The sequence below is a fragment of the Papio anubis genome, chromosome 9, assembly GCF_008728515.1.
Source record: "Papio anubis isolate 15944 chromosome 9, Panubis1.0, whole genome shotgun sequence".
Classification (NCBI taxonomy): Eukaryota; Metazoa; Chordata; class Mammalia; order Primates; family Cercopithecidae; genus Papio; species Papio anubis.
The window spans coordinates 8,803,627-8,823,728 of NC_044984.1; the positions used below are offsets into that span (position 1 = coordinate 8,803,627).

A 20,102-nucleotide genomic window follows, 5' to 3' on the forward strand; every position below is an offset into this window, starting at 1 on the left:
TTTTTTTGCTCACCAGATTAGTCCCTGGAAAAACAAAAGTTTGTTTTTATTCTAATGAATGAGACTATGCCTTGGGGCAGCTTTAACTCTGAATCCGGTCCCTAACCAAGCCTCCATATAGGGAATGATGAAAGAAGAAAGAGAATTCAGGCAACAAGACTGAACAAAGCACACATTGGACAGGTACAGAAGGGCAGGTAGCTGGGGTAGAGGGAAATGGTCTCATTACAATCCTATACGATCTTGTGCAGTTCCATTAAGCTTGTGAATCATTAGCTTATAACCAGGTAGTTAAGGACTTGGAGTGGAACCAGCAGACGGTGCATGTACATAGACTTTTACACCTATGCCTCAGGGAATAGTTATACAACTGGTGTAACAAGTGTAGCCAAAAAAATTGCTTACTTCTGGTTCCGTTGATCATTCTCCTTTTGACTTTGCGTAAGTCAGGTGGCCAACTATGGATTTCTTTCCTCTCTGTGCCTCAATAAAATAGAGGACAGGACTATTATTACTCTGAGGCATCAACCTCAAACTATAAGTCAGCGGGCAGGGCCGCAGCCCTGACTTCAAAAATAAATAATACAGCAGAAGTTGTTTCATCTTTGCAACCCTTGGGAGATCCCTTGGGAAGTGTTTCCATCTAATGAGCCATGATCACAGCACAGGGACTGAGCGACAGCCTCAAAGGCACTGAAATCAGTAAAAAGATTAGAGTTAAAAAAGTTAAACAAGATGGAAGGATTCAGTTTATTGTAGAATGTTTTAGGTTTATATGCTATGTAACACATCACCACAAATTATGTGAGCCGCAATGTAAAACAACATACTTTTATTATTTCAAAGTATCTGTGCGTCAGAAGTGTGGGCACAACTTAGTTGGGTCCTCTGCTTGATGTCTCACAAGGCTGCAATCATGGTGGCTGCTGGGCTGTGCTCTCATCATGCATTCCCAGGTGACCCTGGGAAGATTCACTTGTAAGCTCTCTCAGGCAGAATTTATTTCTCCATGGCTGCAGGATCCACTGAAGCTTGCTTTTAAAAATCTAGACAGAGAGATAAAGATGGAAATAGGAGAGGGAGAGTGACTTTAGCATAATAGTCTCTATACCTTACATAAGCTTATGTAGATGATCACACACATTCCCGCACTTCTGCTACACTCCAAGTCATAGGTCTCACTCACACTCAAGGCGAAGGATTACACAAGATCATGAACACCAGGAGGCAGGGATAATGAGAGCCCCCTAAAATTTTTCAAATCTGGCCGGGCGCGGTGGCTCAAGCCTGTAATCTCAGCACTTTGGAGGCCGAGGTGGGCGGATCACGAGGTCAGGAGATCGAGGCCATCCTGGCCAACACTGTGAAACCCTGTCTCTACTAAAAAATACAAAACAAAATTGGCCGGGCATGGTGGCGGGCGCCTGTAGTCCCAGCTACTCGGGAGGCTGAGGCAGGAGAATGGCGTGAATCCGGGAGGAGGAGCTTGCAGTGAGCCGAGATCGCGCCACTGCACTCCAGCCTGGGCGACAGAAGGAGACTCTGTCTCAAAAAAAAAAAAAAAAAAATTCAAATCTGTCCAGTTATCTGCCACACAAGGACTGTAGAAACTATCCCACTGATCTTTAAAAAGAGGATAAACCCAAACATCCATCAATGGATAAATAAAATGTAGAATGTGGTTTATATATACAAAGGAACATTATACAGACTTAAAAAGGAACAAAATTCTGGCACATGCTACCACATTGATAATTGTTGAAGACACAGTGCTAAATAAAATAAGTTAGATACAGAAGGACAAATATTGTATGATTCCACCAGTAGGAGGTGCCTAAAATAAACCAATTTACAGAAACAAAAAAATGGAATGGTGGTTTCCAAGAAAGGAGAAAGGGATTGGGATTTGTATTAGGTCTGTGCAGAGAAAGAGGATCAATAGGATGTGTACATACGTAGAAATAGATTTATTATAAGGAATTGACTTTTATGATTATAGAGTCTGGTAAGTTAAAATCTGGAGTGTGGGCTGCCAGACTCGACTGGCAAGTGGAGAACTGGGAGAGTTGATGGCTTAGTTCCAGTCCATAGACGGCTGGAGAATTCTTTCTTATTTGGGGGAAGGTTAGAAGTTATTTTGTCGTTTAGGCCTTCAACTTTTGGATGAGGCCCACCCACATTATGCAGTGAAATCTGCTTTCCTCTGCTGATTAATATGTTAACCTTATTTAAAAGCATCCTGTCTGGGAACCCCATGGCCCAGTCAAGAAGACACATAGGGCAACATGGTGGCTCATGCTTGTAATCCCAGCACTTTGGGAGACTGAGGCGGGCGGATCACTTCAGGACAGGAGTTCAAGACCAGCCTGACCAACATGTTGAAATACTGTCTCTACTGAAAACACGAAACAATCAGCCGGGAGTGGTGGCGGATGCCTGTAATCCCAGCTACTCAGGAGGCTGAGGCAGGAGAATTGCTTGAACCCAGGAGGCGGAGGTTGCAGTGAGCCGAGATCACGCCTTTGCAATCCAGCCTGGGTAACAAGGGCGAAACTCCATCTCAAAAAGAAAAAAAGACACATAAAATTCAATTCACCATCACAGGAGTTATTGCTTGTTGGGTACAGAGTTACAATTGGGGAAGATGGAAAGTTCTGGAGATGGATGGTGGTGATGGCTGCACAACAATGTAAATGTACTTAATGCCACTGAACAGTACACCTAAAAATGGTTAAAATGGTAAACACTTTATGTTCTATAATATTCATGGCATCCAAAATAACTGAGTCAGTAGAGAAATGATAATATGCCCTTTTCAGTGTGATATCGTTTCAGTGTTTTTTAATTCTTTTTTTTTTTTAATGGAGTCTCGCTCTGTTGCCCAGGCTGGAGTACAGTGGCACAGTCTCAGCTCACTGCAACCTCCACCTCCCAAGTAGCTGGGATTACAGGCTTGCAACCAGGCCCAGCTAACTTTTGTATTTTTAGTGGTGACAGGGTTTTACCATGTTGGCCAGGCTGGTCTCAAAATCCTGACCTCAAGTGATCCACCCTCCTCGGCCTCTTAAAGTGCTGGGATTACAGGCATGAGCCACTGTGCCTGGCCAACGTTTTCAATTTGTTCTCAAATACTCTGCACATAATAAAAGGAATACAGGAAACAGGGAGGAGGAGGGAAATGGAATCCTCATTAGGCTGTCAATATTGGTAATTTTTCCTAACAGTTTCTTATATGTTTTATTTATTTATTTTATTTCCATTCTTCCTTTGTCTATCCTTTTCTTTTCACTTTTTTTTTTCCTGGAGCAATTTAAAGTAAATGCTGGATATCATATCATTTTGCTTATAAATACTTCAGAAGACATCTCCAATAGATATATATCCGGTTAGGAGGTTTTCAAGGGAAAATAGATAAGTATTCTATCAGTAAATACATACAGACATACTTACGGGTCTCTCATGTGAGAGTCTTTGTGACATAAGTCAATCACGGATTTTACTGAAATATATTATTTGATGGGTAATTCAACTGTGCTGACTATTAGTACTATACAAATAACTATTATCTATTGGGTTCTTATTATGCTCCAAGTACAAAGTTTGTCATTTTTACCCAGCTCGTCATTTGAATTCCTATAGCAATGTGACATTTTTCACAAATGTAGTGTGAAAAAGCTTATCATTCTTACCCAGCATGTCATTTGAATTCCTATAGCATCGTTATCAGGTAGACATTATCCCTAATTTCCAGACAAAGACATATATTCAAAGTATTAAGATTTTCCAGGACTGCAGACTAAAGGAAAGTACTGAAACTAGCTCTTTCTGGTTTCAAAGCGCTCTCTGCTGCTATGTTACACTGGCACTATATGAAATAGTAGCCCCAGATAAATTCTAAAATTACCCAGGACACCATTGCTGGAAATGGGAACCATATGTGATTCGCCCCAAAATTCTCAGATCTATCGCCAAATGAAACAGTGAAAATTAAAAGAGAATATATGTGATTTCTAAAAGACACCATATAGAAACAGTCTGCTAAGTGAAATTAGCAAACAAACATTGCAATAAAATATTTTGGCCCAAAATTCTAACACATTTTTCACAAATGTGGTGGGACTTACTCTCTTTGAATTTCAGTTTCTGTATCTGAAGAGTGGGTACAATATTTCTCCTCTAATGCTCATGAAAAATAGTTCTCCCTTTCATAAATTGCTTAGCGAAATATCCTGAAACACCTTCAGAATCGCCACTTTCTCCACCTGCAATACACATAACTCAAGAATTTGCGTCAGCGAACTTCCCAATATGAAGCAAAGCCTCTCCTTCCTCCTACCAATGATTGAGTCATTCTTCTATTAGATAACAGTAGCTATTTAAATACTTCAGCAGAAGCTCACATATTTTTAGTTTGTTGAAGTTCGTGACTGCTTCACTCTCTCATTCTTAGCTTGAATTTGGAAATGACTTTTGATGACCTAAAGATCCAGACTATGAAGGACCAGCCTGATGAGAAGTCAAATGGAAAAAAAGCTAAAGGTACTAGGGATGGGAAAATGTGTACAGGGAAAGAATCCCAGTGTTAGCCCCAAAATGTAAATTCACCGAAATATGGGATTAGAAAGCTAAACACCCAAGTATGGGAAAAGAGAATTAATACCATTTACTTAAAAGAGAAACAAGAAGGCTGTAATGATGATGATGATGACAACTTATTTATAACAATTTATACTGAGTATTTACTACAGGTTGTTCTATATGCTATTCACTTTAAGTGTATTATTTCTCGGAATCTTCACAACATTTTGAGATTGTCACTATTACTATCTCCCTTTTACAGAGCACTAACTGGGCATCAGGAGGACTGACAACATGAGTTTTATGGAGCTAATAAGTGGTAGAGCTAGGACTGTACCACAAACTCCCATTTATCCAGAAGTCAATACATCGGAGGGCTCGGGAACCAAATTTATCTGGTGTATATAATGATAATTTCTGTAAGTGTCCTTCAGGCACTACAAAAACCTGAAGTACCTCAGGAATTATGCAGGCAAAGTAAATGATATTCAGTGTAGTTTAGCATTAAGTTACATTTTGGTGTGTACTACTGCTTTGAAAAACTATAAGTTCTGTTTGACACATACAGTAAATTAAATTGCATAGGTATAAATTAATTCATAATCCCAGTTCCACAGACAATCTGGGTAAATTGCCTTTTATTCTATATCCATTCTGAGGGAAATGAACAGAATATAAGGAGAGAAAGACAGAAACGTATTGTCAGAAATTTGAATAAAGAAATTCCAAATTATATTTCCAAAAACAAAACAGAAATTTCTCTCAATAGAGAACATAAGTGTGAGCATGGAGTGATTTAACATTTGAGCTAACGAACTAAATTGCTATAAAAATAGTGCTGGCATTTATAGGTAAAACCAGAAGTGAACAATAGTCATTTGTTTCTTTACTCACTCATTATTTGTGTAGTAAATATCGAGGGCCTGAATTTACAATAATCGTGAGACTGATTCTTCTTTCAGAATCTTGGTTAGATCAGGTACCTTCTTCAAATAATCGGATTGGTTTCTGATTAGAAAATCACTAGTAGGGGCAGCAGTTGGATTAATGATCTCTGCCTACCAAGGACACAGGTCAAAAGGGAATCTATAGAAAAAGGGAACACGTACCTTCCTTCACAGGGTCCTGTGATTTTCTTTTTCCTCTAAAAATTCAGTTTTTCATTATTTAAGAGTGATGAGGCCAGGCACAGTGGCTCACGCCTATAATCCCAACACTTTGGGAGGCTGAGGTGGCCGGTCATGAAGTCAGGAGTTCGAGACCAGCATGGTGAAACCTCGTCTCTACTAAAAATACAAAAATTAACCTGGCGTGGTGGTGCACACCTGCAGTCCCAGCTACTCAGGAGGCTGAAGCAGGAGAATCGCTTGAACCCGGGAGGCGGAGGTTGCAGTGAGCCGAGATCGTGCCATGGCACTCCAGCCTGGGCAACACAGCAGGGCTCCACCCGCCCCCCCCCCAAAAAGAAAGTGATAAAAGTATCTGATGCCCTACAGTGTGGAATGAACAGTGACCAGAGAGTTGAAAGACTGGTTGAAAGATTTACATAGAGGTATTTGCCCCTGAGGCTAGAACTAGGCAATTATTTGCAAGAGACACAGACAAGCTACAACTTCTCTGCTAGCTTGCCACACACACTCTAGAAGCCAATAAGTATTGAATCAGAGGATGAACCATATTTATCCCTGTCAAGTTTCTATCTTCTTTTTATCATTTGTGGAGTTTAACACAGTACCTTTGACATATGAGAACTTTGAATATATCTGACTACTGCTTGACTTGGATCATTATACATTCACACTGGAAATTATATTATTATAATATTTCAAGTCACATAGCTACTGACAATTAGACTAAAGACTTATTTTTGGGTTTTAGCATTTGTGTGTTCTTAAGCAAGTCAATAAACCTTTCAGTCTCCTTATTTGCATACAGAGGATAACGATATAAGTACCTTATTTGTTTATCTCACAAGGTGAGGAAACCAAATACATTGTATGGGATGTGTTCCTACAAAACCAGTAATATCTGTGTTGTTTTTTTATTTTAGTGGTGGAACACATAATTGGATATTCATACACCTGTGAGCTATGTGATATGTTTTTTTCAAAATGGTGAATATTTCTCTTGTAAAATCAAATCTACACTTGGTGTGAGTGTAGGATATGCTGTTAATATAAGCTAAATTAATATCAAGGTTTCATCCCTACTTTTCTTTGATTAATAACCCCAGTTCCAAGTTGTAATTTTGGTGGACTCATAATTAAATAGCATAAAATTATTCATAAAGTTATTTGAGGTAATCTCAGTTGATTAACTGAAGAAAGCTTGTTTGCTTTATGTCTGACATTTGTTTATGTTACTTACAAAACACACTGTGTGTGTGTGCGCGCACATGTGTACACGTGTTCTATATTAAAAACGTCAGGCTCTCTGCACTGTGGATGAAGTTGATTCAGCCAAGCTGGATTGTGAGTTTCTTGAGGAGTAATTGTGGGGAAAGTAGATAAAGTATAAGCTTTAGAATCATATATTTAGATTCAAATATCTAGTATTGAATCCTGGCTCTGAATTTATTGGCTGTGTGACCATGGATAAATCACTTAAATTCCTTAACTCTCCCTATTTTCCATTCCTAAATGTGTATGATGAATTATTTGCAGAGCCATTTGGAGGACTAGTGGTATGGAATGCAAACTATTTATGTCTATTTACTAAAACATAAACAGTAAATCACCAAGTACAGACAGGTTCCAGAGAATGGTTCACTTACTTGTTCCCTCTTTTTTGTCTTTCTGATTCTATCCTCTGTCACTCTAGGCCTTCAGTTTCTTTATTCTCCATGGTGGTGCCTGGTTGCTGTGACTCTGGCAGTCCTCTGCCTGGGATTAGTAGTGACCATTATGGTGCTGGGCATGCAATGTAAGTGCTAAAATAAGGAACTGATGTTTATTGGGGTCAGGGTGTTGGAAATGAGGTTAATAAATATGGTTTATAAGTTCCTTTCATAACAACTACAAACAGCCTTGATATAGATTCATTTTAGGCAAAATGTTTTTAGAGTGACCATGAAAATAAATGGGTATATTGTTCACCTTCAAATGGATAGAGCCATGAAATAAAAATTACAACTGGCAGGCATTTTTTTGTTGGTTTGTTTTGTTTTGTTTTGTTTTCATAACTTCATGGAAAGGCCGGGTACAATGGCTCACGGCTGTAATCCCAGCACTTTGGGAGGCCAAGATGGGTGGATCACCAGAGGTCAGGAGTTCAAGACCAGCCTGGCCAACATGGCAAAACCCCATCTCTACTAAAAATACAAAAATTAGCTGGGTGTGGTGGCACATGCCTGTAATCCCAGCTACTTAGGAGGCTGAAGCAGGAGAATCGCTTGAACCGGGGAGGTGGAAATTGCAGTGAGCTGAGATCACACCACTGTACTCCAGCCTGGGCAGCAGAGCGAGACTCCATTTCAAAACAAACAAACAAACAAACAACAGCAAAAAAACAACCTCATGGATAGAGCCTATTTAAATTCTAGAATGATGGATAAGATAATAACTTAAAGTTACTAATCTCCGAGATCATCTGAGAGGCCCAAAAGTAAAATAAATTTTATTTAGCTTGCGGAGTTTTGATAGAGATAATTAAATACCATTTTAATGTTAAGAACCAGAAACACAATCTTAATAAATAAAACATTTAAAATAAAAAATGTTTCACATTTATAATAAGAGCATTTAGAAAAGAGAAGATATTGAGGGAAAAGAAGTGAAAAGAAGGTCCGGAGTGGCCAAGAAGGAAAGAAAATGGTGCCCAACATTCACCTGACTTGCCTGTGAATTTAGGTTGTAGATCTGAGTTGTTTAGGCTACCCAGGATCCAGGTTATTATGGCCATTGAAGTGCTATTTGCTTCTTAACTGCTGTTCAAGTTCACAAACTATTTTATTTTAGATTTGTGAATACTTAGGGCCTTTCCTAGTGACTAGGAGAAGTGCCCTTGACTCAGTGGTGGTGGTCAGAAAAATCTTCTGAGCCTTTGATCACCTTATAACAGGATCAAAGCTGCCTTCAAACCAAGCGGTCTGCTTTGTATTGCACCATCAAAATCCAGGAACTGAGACATTTGACCCTTAACATGTTATTGCCTGCTTGATTTCACAACCTTCACTTTATCTTCACCCTTCCTAAAATGTACTGTGGCCAAGGGGGAAAAAAAAGAAAAGAAAAGAAAAAATGCTTTGGGGACTCTTGTGACATAGTGTGTGTGGCTGTCTCAAAAAAGGGGTGTATGTCACAGTTCTTAAAATTAGGAAGTCTGGAAGACTAGACAGAATGGGAGGAGATATAGCAGAGGAATTAAGACATAAATAGAGTAAATCACTAATGACAATTCCTACTAATAGTCGCTGAGTCTGGTGGGTGTCTATTTTAGGTTTTCCTTATTTCATTTATTCTAACGCTGTACTGGTTATCTTGTGATTGCTTTTAATTTGTAACTCAATAAAAAAAATCTTGGGTTTTTTTTTTTTTTAGACAGAGTCTCCCTCTGTCACCAGGGTGGAGTACAGCGGCACTGTGATTCCCCTGCCTCAGCCTCCTGAGTAGCTGGGACTACCGGCGCGTGCCACCACCCCTAGCTAATTTCTTTGGTATTTTTAGTAGAGGTGGGGTTTCACCACGTTGGCCAGGATGGTCTCGATCTCTTGACCTCATGATCTGCCTGCCTTGACTTCCCTAAGTGCTGGGATTACAGACCTGAGCCACCGTGCCTGGCCAAAATCTTGGTAATTTTTTAAGAAATTACAAGTGGTTGCAATGTTCCTGACATTAAACAAAATACTGCAGGAATATTCAAGAACCTCCCAATCTGTAATTTCTGAGTAAATCTGGGTCATTTTTCAGCAGCTTATTTATTGTCAAAATAGATTTAATTCTGTTTTGATTTCCTCAAAAAGTCCCTGGGGGGATTTTTATCTGGACTAGAACTAGAGTCTTAATGCAACTGTGATTCAGTGTCCCAGGTGTCTAACCTCCTAAAGCAACAGCAAACAAACCTAACTCACCAGAAAAATAAACTGGAGGGACAGATCTCAGCCCGGCAACAAGCAGAAGAAGCTTCACAGGAATCACAAAACGAACTCAAGGAAATGATAGAAACCCTTGCTTGGAAGCTGAATGAGAAATCCAAAGAGCAAATGGAACTTCACCACCAGAATCTGAATCTCCAAGAAACCCTGAAGAGAGTAGCAAATTGTTCAGGTATTGGGAGAAAAGTGGGTGAGGAGACATAGTGGAAGCTTTCTGTCCAATCGTAACTATGTTTTGGAAACAATTCTGGGCTCAAAATTGGTCTATTGTTATGCGTATCATTATTCATTCCTAATGTTCTATATAAGAAGTTCTCAATTTCTTTTTCTTTTTCTTTTTTCTTTCTTTCTTTTTTTTTTAGATGGAGTTTTGCTCTTTTGGCCAGGCTGGAGTGCAATGGTGCAATCTCTGCTCACTGCAACCTCCACCCCCTGGGTTCAAGCGATTCTCCTGCCTCAGCCTCCCAAGAGTTGGGACTACAGGGGCCCGCCACCACGCCCAGCTAATTTTTGTATTTTTAGTAGAGACGGGGTTTCACCATGTTGGCTAGGCTGGTCTCGAACTCCCAACCTCAGGTGATTCACCCACCTCAGCCTCCCAAAATGCTAGGATTACAGGTATGAGCCACTGCACTCGGTCAATTTTTGATTTTTTAAATTTTATTTTATTTTTTTATTTTAAATGGGGTCTTGCTCTGTCATTCAGGCTGGAAAATAGTGGTATGATCTCAGCTCACTGAAGCCTCTGGATCTTGGGTTCAAGCGATTCTCCTGCCTCAGCCTCCTGAAGTGCTGGGATTACAAACATGAACCACCACGCCCAACTAATTTTTGTACTTTTAGTAGAAACAGGGTTTTGCCATATTGAACAGGCTGGTCTCAAACTCCTGGCCTCAAGTCATCCGCCTGCCTCAGCCTCCCAAAGTGCTGGAATTATGGGTGTGAGCCACTGTGTCTGGCAAGAAGTTCTAAATATTTTTATCATAACAACCTTATGCTCTGTGAAATCCTTGAGAAATCTGATTTAATTAAGCATAGCTTTTGGTGGATTTAAGTTTTCCTTCTTTATAAGAGCCTCTTCTTTTCAAAATTTTAGTTTTGAGATTTGTCTTTTTTTTTTTTATTTTTTTATTTTTTGAGACAGGCTTGCTTCGTCACACCCAGGCTGGAATGCAGTGGTGTGATCTCAGCTCAATGCAACCTCCACCTCCCAGGTTCAAGCGATTCTCTTGCCTCAGCCTCCTGAGTAGCAGTTTTGAGATTTTTCTTGAAGAATTCTGCCACCCCGACCCCTTTCCATGGATCCTTATCTCTTTCCATTCCAATGCGTTTTAGTCATTGTGTTTCTTTTTCTTTGGGGTCTTTTTGTCCTTGTAACTGTCTACCCCTAACTCGACATTAGCTCATTCTATGGCATTATTTCTTAAAGTGTACTACATCAACTTATTTTATTTTATTTCAGTTTTTGGAGATGGAGTCTTGTTCTGTCACCCAGGCTGGAGTGCAGTGGTCTGATCTCAGCTCACTGACACCTCTGCCTCCAGGGGTTCAAGCAATTCTCGTGTCTCAGACTCCTAAGCAGCTGGGATTACCGGCACCCATCACCATGCCTGGCCTTTTTTTTTCTGTTTTTTTAGAGGGAGTCTCTCTCTGTCCCCCAGGCTGGAGGGCGGTGGCACAATCTCGGCTCACTGCAACCTCCACCTCCTGGGTTCAAGTGATTCTCCTGTCTCAGCTTCCCAAGTAGTTGGGATTACAGGCACCCGCAACCACCCTTGGCTGATTTTTGTACTTTTAGTACAGATGGTATTTCACCATGTTGGCCAGGCTGGTTTTGAACTCCTGACCTCAGGTGATCCGCCTGCCTCGGCCTCCCAAGGTGCTGGGATTACAGGTGTAAGCCACTGTGCTGGGCCCATCAATTTCAATAGAGCCAATGGAGGCAGACTGGCTTGCAAGCCTTACGCAGATACTTCAGATTAGACGAAAATCTGAGGAGTCCAAGCAGTCTATTTATATAAGAAAAAATGAGTTAATTTTAGTTGTCTAAAGGGACTCAGAATCCAGAGGCAGGCAGAAATAGTAGCATCTATAAGAAGACTATGATGTGAACTCTGATATTGTTACAGAAGCTACTGTATTATTTGGTCTTTCTGCGCAGTATGTCATTAAACCAGACATATGGTTTTAGGCATAGGGAGAGTGAAAAGGTGTGAGATAGAGTCATTCAGAGGTACTTTATTTCCTTGGAGGTGCATAAATTAGTACCCTGCTGTCAGGATTAGTAAACAACTTCCTCTAATAAACAGAGATCTCTCTAGCTTCTTGTTTGCACAATTTACTTAATCTCAACCACATAATTTCTTTGAATAAAGAGTATATAATAACAGTTCACAGGTACCTAAGCTTTTCCTTGATAGGTGAAACATTGAGACCCGGATAAAGTGAAATGATAATAAAAAGTAATTTTGTGTAATGTTTTGCAGTTTATTAATCCCTTCACTATTTAGAGGTCATTTACATTTTCAAAATTAACAGAACTTTTTAGACAAACTAATTTTTAGCAAGTGTCAAACATATTTAATCTCTTTAAAGTTGGAGCTTGCAAGGAAATGAATATTACCACCTTCAAGAAGGCTTAAAGGGAGAAGGTTTATCTATTAAGGATAGGAATGTTTATAAAAGTGGACATAACCACATACTAACCAATGATTTATATAACAGGCAAGGCCTAAGAGAATTTTGTCTTTATCAGTTGTATGAGATTAAACCTGTAACAGGACCATCAGAACTATCTCCCAGAGATGCCCCGGATGAACAACTAATGAAAAACAATAAGTGATACGTCTGATGCTGGCAGATATACCAAGTAACGTGTTCCATTCCTTGACAGTGTCAGATAAAGGCTAGTTAGTAGAGATACCAAATAAACTTCTGCCTTTCATCAAAAAGGCTTTTTTGTTTTTAGATGGAGTCTCGCTCTTGTTGCCCAGGCTGGAGTGCAGTGGCGCGATCTTGGCTCACTGCAACCTCCGCCTCCTGGGTTCAAGCAATTCTCCTGCCTCAGCCTCCTGAGTAGCTGGGATTATAGGCGCCCGCCACCACGCCAAGCTAATTTTTGTATTTTTAGTAGAGATGGGGTTTCACCATGTTGGTCAGGCTGGTCTCGAACCCCTGACCTCGTGATCCACCCACCTCAGCCTCCCAAAGTGCTGGGATTACAGGTGTGAGCCACCGCGCCCGGCTCATCAAAGAGCTTTGAGAAGTCTTTAAAAAGTAATACTAAAATCCCACATTAAGAAAAAAAAAAAGCCAGGTTTTTCCAGTTTGAGGCAAGTTTTATCTTTTTTACTAAAAAGTCTGTGGTCTTCAATGTATATATGAGGGGGGAGAGATACTGAGAGGTTATTACATGTTTGCTTTAGGCCAACAAGCTAGTGAGATGCAGGGCCTTTGCAGGAATAGACTACATTTAACAATGGAATGTGTGGTGATTCTCAAACTTTACTGTATGTAAATAGATTGTTAAAAGTGGCAGATTACAGATTTACCTCAAGATTCTGTATCAGAATGTCTCGAGAATGTCACTGAGAAACATTTCCTCAAATGGTTTTAACTTAGAAGTTTGAAAGGTAGTATGTTAGAAGTGGTGAAACACCCAGACTCTAGCGTTACATTGTCTGGGTCCAGATTCTCCTCTATGTGTCAAATGAAGAAAATGACTGGAACCTATCTCAAAGAGATACTATGAGGATTAAATGAATTAATATCTGTACAGTACTTCCAATAGTTTCTGGCACATATTGAGTGATATTTGTGCTTGTGAAATTATAGAACAAATACAAACATCACTTACTATGTTTATTTTTGTGCACACACACACATACACGCAGTTAGTTTAAATACTACATTTTGTAACGTGTCCTTCTTACTTTGTCATAACTTGGAAAACTTGCCCAGACTGTGTTTTTAGTCCACAAAAACTTATATATATATCTAAATATATTTTTTTGAGACAGTCTTGCTCTGTCACCCAGGTTAGAGTGCAGTGGCATGATCTCAGCTCGCTGCAACCTCTGCTTCCTAGGTTCAAGTGATCCTTCCACCTCAGTCTCCCGAGTAGCTGAGACAACAGGCGCACACCACCATGCCCGGTGAATTTTTGTGTTTTTTGTAGAAATGGGGTTTCACCATGTTGCACAGGCTAGTCTGGAACTCCTGGCCTCAAGCGATCCACCCATCTCAGCCTCCCAAAATGGTGGGATTATAGGCATGAGCCACCACCCCCAGCCAAAAATGTACATATTTTTATATTTACATAATATGATGGGATTAGGCAAACTAAGAAGTAAGAAGCTTGCATTGACTGCTTTCAACTTGGTCTCTTTTTCTTTTTATAAGCATCAGTTTGGTGAAAAACCAACTTAGTGTTTTGTATGCTCTTTCTCGTTCACTTTTTTCTTTTGTTTTTCAGTTCCTCCTACTTCCTCCTCTCTGATAAAGCCTACTCTTATTTAGTGGTTTTATGCCACAGTGAGAATGAAATTAAAATGCTGCCTTTCTCAAAGATTTTAATTTTTCACCTTTTGGTTGTAGTGTAGACCAGAGTACTTTGTTTCCCCTTGAGGAGATGAAAGAGATGATGATGATGATGATGGTGATGATAGTGATGATTTGGGGGTTCCTGAAAGCATCCATAAACATGTAGACATTGGTATATTTTACCTATTGCCTAAGTTCTGTTTTTGGTTTGGTGGACTCCCTGTGAATTTTGCTACTGAAAATCTCCTTATTTTCTAAAATCTTATTTAAATTGATTTAATTTAAATCACTTTTATATTAATATACTATGCAACAACTCTGTACAAAAGAAATACAGTATGTGCTACATATCTATCATTAAAATTTCTAGTAGCCACATAAAAATGAAAAAGAAGCAGATAAAATTAATTTTAGAAACACATTTTGTTTAACCCAAGATATCTGAAATATTATTTCAATACTAATCAGTATAAAAATTTTAATGGGCTATTTTACATTCTTTTTTTTTTTTCAAACTAAGTTTTCAAAATCATTTGTGTGTTTTACACTTATAGTACATCTTAATGCAAACTAGCCGGGTGTGGTGGGTCATGCCTGTAATTGCAGATTTTGGGAAACTGAGGCAGGAGGATTGCTTGAGGCCAGGAGTTCAAGACCAGCCTGGGCAACATAGCAAGACCCTGTTTCAATTAAAATATATATTTTTTTAAGAAATGCAAACTAGCTATATTTCTAGTACTCAAAAATCACATATGGCTACTGTATTAGAGCACACATGCCTAAAAGCAAGGCACATAGTATTTAAGCCTAAATTCATTATTCAAAGATATGAAGTTTTAAAATCCATAGCATTACTTTTTAAAAACAGCATAATGGCTATTAAATATCTATTTCCCCAACCCTCACTTGCTTTGTTTCAAACACAGTTTCTAAAATTATATGCTAGCCTAACTTGCTTTTCATCAGGGGAAGTGAAAATGCTAAATGGGAAGTACATTTAGGTTGCTAAAATCAGTACGCTTTCTTTCTTTCTTTTCTTTTTTTTTTCTTCAAAAAATGGAGAAATAAGGACTCTGGGGCTATTTAGGTATTTGAAGAACATGGGTAAAATTTTACTTAAGAAGTAGTGTGGGCAGGGCGCGGTGTCTCACGACTGTAATTCCAGTACTTTGGGAGGCCTGGCCTACGTGGTGAAACCCCATCTCTACTAAATATACAAAACAAAAACAAAAACAAAAATAAATAGTATGCACCTGAGAGGACTAAGGGGATAATTGATTTAAGAACTGAAGAACTGCTTTTACACAAACATAACTGACTGAGTAGATATACTACCCTTCCCAGCTCCTTGTCCGCAAGACTGGATCTGGCATGAAGAAAACTGTTACCTATTTTCCACGGGCTCATTTAACTGGGAAAAGAGCCAAGAGAAGTGCTTGTCTTTGGATGCCAAGTTGCTGAAAATTAATAGTACAGCTGATCTGGTGAGTGTTTATGGATGTTTGTTGGGCTGAAGTATTGGTTGACAGGGAAATGAATCTGGTTTAGACTGTCACTGCAGGAATTCTTGTTTGAGAGCCAAAATGTCTGTTTTCTTAGCTTAATCTGATCACCAATTTTGTGCATGACCTTGGACTGACAGGCTCTGTAGTATCTCTAGGCTTCGGTAACTGTTTGCATAAAACAATCAAGGGGATGCCAGAGATCCCTTTTGGTTCTTTAGTTTTGTAGATCTAACACTAACTGACTTTCAGATTCTAAAACCACCACGTGGATTCCACAAACTCAGAAACATTACTCCCCACAGGACTTCATCCAGCAAGCAATTTCCTATTCCAGTTTCCCATTCTGGATGGGGCTGTCTCGGAGAAACCCCAGCTATCCATGGCTCTGGGAGGACGGTTCTCCTTTGATGCCCCACTTGTAAGTTTCCCATTCTTTTTGATGCCTCTCTTCTTGTCAGTTACCTATTCTTTGCTGAACCTGCTAGTGAAGTCACTGTCTGCATTCCACCAATGTTCTCTTCTTGCCAGAGAGAAGCTTGGGGGAAATTTCTCAAAGTCTCCTTCCTTACCTCTTTCCAAAAAAGATTTACTCAATAACCATTCAGACCTTTTCTTGAGTTTTCCTTCCCACGTTTATTACTGATTGGAGGCTTTAAGATAAAAAGTTTCAAAAGCTAAGTTTCTGAAACAAGGTGGCAGTAAACCTAAGTTTGTTTTTGGTGTTGTTCTTTTTGTTTTGTTTTGTTTTGTTTTGTTTTGTTTTCCTGCCTGCAGATTTAGAATCCGAGGTGCTGTTTCCCAGACATACCCTTCAGGTACCTGTGCATATATACAACGAGGAGCTGTTTATGCGGAAAACTGCATTTTAGCTGCCTTCAGTATATGTCAGAAGAAGGCAACCTAAGAGCACAGTGAATTTGAAGGCTCTGGAAGAAAAGAAAAAAGACTGAGTTTTATCCTGGAATTTAAGCTATTCTTTGTCATTTGGGTGCAAAGCATGAGAGCCCAGAGAACTGTCATTTAGCTGGCTCCTTCGCAGAAAGTGGGGCTACAGGTGCCCGGCACCTTTATGTCAACATGTTTGATTCTAGCTATCTGTATTATTTGACCTAGCTTGTCCCAAGCTTTCCTGCCAGCCTGACGTCCATTTTCCCCTTTTTATCTTAAAATTTGACTCCTCTTGAAGCTTGAAAATCCTCTGTACTGAGTCTTCTTTACCTCATTATCACCTTCCCCTCACCCTCTTAAAATTGCATAAAAGACAGAACATGGAGAACTTACTCAAGTGCAGGCAGAGACCAAAAAGGGGAAATATGTCTTGGAAAAAGTGCACATGAAGAAACAAAGAAGGACAGAAGCCATCCCGAAATGAAGAAACTCATGTTCCTAACTGTAAAAGATATCACTCCTTGGTTTTTAAACTGTGGTCCATCTCCAGACTCTTACTATATACAGACAGACAGACAGACAGACAGACACACACACACACACATATTTTGGGACAAGTGGGGAGTCCAAGAAAGTACTTAGTAAATGAGTGGTGTTTTCTGTGAGCTAATCCACAACCTATTACCACTTCCTGAATCAGTTATTATTTCTTCATCTTTTTTTCTACCAGAGAACAGACTAACAGCTTTAACCCTTCACAACAGTTCTTGTTAGAATCATGGGATGTGTGGCCCAGAGGTAAGAATAGAATTTCTTTCACTAAAGAACACACCTTTTGTAGATGACCTCTTCTCAACTCTGTTTTGCTATGCTGTAATTCCGAAGCATATAAGACAAAAAAAATGAAGACACTCAATCTAGAACAAACTGAGCCAGGTATGCCAATATTGCTGAATAGAAACAGATGGAATTAGAAATAGATCTTCTATTTTTAGGCTTCTATTTCCTTTACACCCACTCTTCACAGCCTATTCTACTTTAAAGGAAACCTTTTTATTTTGGTGCACATAATCTAGCAGGAATCTTTTTTTTTTAAGAGCTGTATCATCCTTACGAAGGTACGAGATGTTTGCTTTTGTCAAAAGCTTTGTTGAGATATAATTAACGTAAAATAAACTGAACATACTTAAAGTGTACAATTTGATAAGTTTTCACACCTTGTGGAGAACATGCATACCACAGTTAACATATCCGTCATCCCTCAAAGTGTCATAATGCCCCTCCCGCTGACTCCTCCCCAGGAAACCACCAATGGGCTTTCATTCTGCATTTTGTAGAGTTTTATGTGAATGGAATCATATAGTATGCTTTTTTTTGTCTGGCTTCTTTCACTTTGCATAATTATTTTGAAATTCATATGTCTCCATCTTGCTGCTCGTATGAATTCATTCTTTTAAATATTTGTTGAATATTCCCTTGTATGGATATACCACAATTCGTTTACCCATTTACTTGTTGATGACATTTGGGTTGTTTTAGTTTTGGGATATTACAAATAAAGCTGCTGTGAACATTTGTGTACAAGTCTGTATGAACATAGGATTTCTTTTGCCTTGGGTAAATACTTTGGATCACACAGTAGGTGTATGATTAACTATTTAGGAAACTGCCAAACTGTTTTCCAAAGTTGTACCATTTTACATTCCTACCAGCAGTGTATGAGTGCTCCAGTTCCACTTCATCCATGCTAGAATTTGATATGGTTCGTCTTATAGTTTTAATGATTCCAATAGATATTTAATGGTATATCCGCATAGTTTTCATTTGTATATCCTACAAATTTCTGTTTGTTTGTTTGTTTTTGAGACAGAGTTTCGATCTTGTTGCCCAGGCTGGAGTTGGCAGTGGCGCAATCTCAGCTCATTGCAACCTCCGCCTCCTGGGTTCAAGCAATTCTCCTGCCTCAGCCTCCCAAGTAGCTGGGATTACAGGTGCCCACTATCACTCCCAGCTAATTTTTGTATTTTTAACAGAGACGGAGTTTCACCATGTTGGCCATGCTGGTTTCAAACTCCTGACCTCAAGTGATCTGCCTACCTCAGCCTCTCTTTTTTTTTTTTTTTTTTTTTTTTTTTTGAGACAGAGTCTCGCTCTGTCGCCCAGGCTGGAGTGCAGTGGCGCGATCTCGGCTCACTGCAAGCTCCGCCTCCCGGGTTCACGCCATTCTCCTGCCTCAGCCTCCCGAGTAGCTGGGACTACAGGCGCCCACAACCGCGCCCGGCTAATTTTTTGTATTTTTAGTAGAGACGGGGTTTCACCGTGGTCTCGATCTCCTGACCTTGTGATCCGCCCGCCTCGGCCTCCCAAAGTGCTGGGATTACAGGCGTGAGCCACCGCGCCCGGCCTATAATAAATCTTAAAATCATGCAGTGACAGTCCTTCAAATTTAATTTTCTTTTTCAAAGTTACTTTGGCTGAGCTATGTCACTATCTTTTCCGTATTGAGTTTTGAATTGGCTCATTAATTTCTACAAAAACTCTTTTGGAATTCTGATTGTGATTACATTGAATCTACAAGTCAATTTGGGCTGAATTGAAACCTTAAAAATACTGATTTTTCTGACTCTTGAATAAAGTATGTCCCTCCATTTATTTAGGTATTTTAAAATTTCTCTGAGCAATGTTTTGCAGTTTTCTCATACAGATATTTTTACATATTTTATTAGTTTACCATATATATTTCATAGTTTCAATGCTACTGTACATGGAAATTATCATTGGTAATTTTAATTTCCAAATGTTTATTGCTAGAATGGAGAAATATAATAGACTTTTATATATTAACCTTATATTCCGAAACCATGATAAACTTATTTCTTTCTTCTGGTAACTTTTTTTGTAGACTTCATCAGATTTTCTATGTAAATAGTCATGCTGTGTGCCAGCCGAAGCACTTTTATTTTTCCCTTCCAATGCTTTTATTTCTTTTCCTTGCTTGAACCTCCCGTTCAATGCGAAATAAAAGTAGTGAGAACCATATCCTTATTTTGAACTTGATCCTGAGAAGAGATCATTCAGTATTACACCACTAAGTATGGTGTAAACTGTATGTTTCATAGACGTCCTTAATCAGTTTTAGGAAGTTCCCTTTTATTCCTCGCATTCTTAGAGGATTGATCAGGAATAGGTGTTAATTTTATCTAATATTTTTCTACATCTATTGAGAGGATTATATATACATTTTTATTAAAAACATTTCTAGTCTTTTGTGTTTTTTGTTAAAAATTTCTAGTCTTCGGGCGCCTGTAGTCCCAGCTACTCGGGAGGCTGAGGCAGGAGAATGGCGTGAACCCGGGAGGCGGAGCTTGCAGTGAGCTGAAATCCGGCCACTGTACTCCAGCCTGGGCGACAGAGCGAGACTCCGTCTCAAAAAAAAAAAAAAAAAAAAATTTCTAGTCTTTTAATGTGAATTACACTCATTCATTATATAAGGTTAA

The 20,102-nt window shown here is 39.3% G+C and overlaps 1 protein-coding gene and 1 long non-coding RNA gene across 4 annotated transcripts; one reads left to right on the top strand and one right to left on the bottom strand.

Moving 5' to 3' along the window:
- Positions 1–731: 731 nt before the first annotated feature.
- Positions 732–7,444, bottom strand: LOC108580891. The gene is made up of 2 exons (XR_001892478.3): positions 7,352–7,444; positions 732–1,046 (listed from the first exon to the last, which is right to left on the bottom strand). It is a non-coding gene; the product is annotated as an uncharacterized LOC108580891 (long non-coding RNA).
- OLR1 (oxidized low density lipoprotein receptor 1) lies at positions 4,338–18,189 on the top strand. 3 transcript variants are annotated; one of them, XM_003905980.4, is made up of 6 exons: positions 4,338–4,539; positions 7,399–7,500; positions 9,597–9,842; positions 15,557–15,696; positions 16,020–16,135; positions 16,492–18,189. In XM_003905980.4, the coding sequence occupies exons 1-6, from the start codon at positions 4,464–4,466 to the stop codon at positions 16,619–16,621; spliced, it is 810 nt and encodes a 269-aa protein (XP_003906029.1). In that variant the 5' UTR covers positions 4,338–4,463; the 3' UTR covers positions 16,622–18,189. The 3 variants fall into 3 exon arrangements, with proteins under 3 accessions (XP_003906029.1, XP_021777734.1, XP_031506107.1); XM_021922042.2 differs by having other exon boundaries at positions 15,967–16,135; positions 16,492–16,714; XM_031650247.1 differs by lacking the exon at positions 7,399–7,500 and having other exon boundaries at positions 4,388–4,539.
- The last annotated feature ends 1,913 nt before the right edge of the window (positions 18,190–20,102 follow it).

Coding starts and splice junctions, on each gene's coding strand:
- OLR1 (XM_003905980.4), top strand. CDS start 4,464: ATGACTTTTGATGACCTAAAGATCCAGACTATGAAGGACCAGCCTGAT. Junction 4,540..7,398: donor AAATGGAAAAAAAGCTAAAG/GTACTAGGGATG, acceptor CTGTCACTCTAG/GCCTTCAGTTTCTTTATTCT. Junction 7,501..9,596: donor TATGGTGCTGGGCATGCAAT/GTAAGTGCTAAA, acceptor ACTGTGATTCAG/TGTCCCAGGTGTCTAACCTC.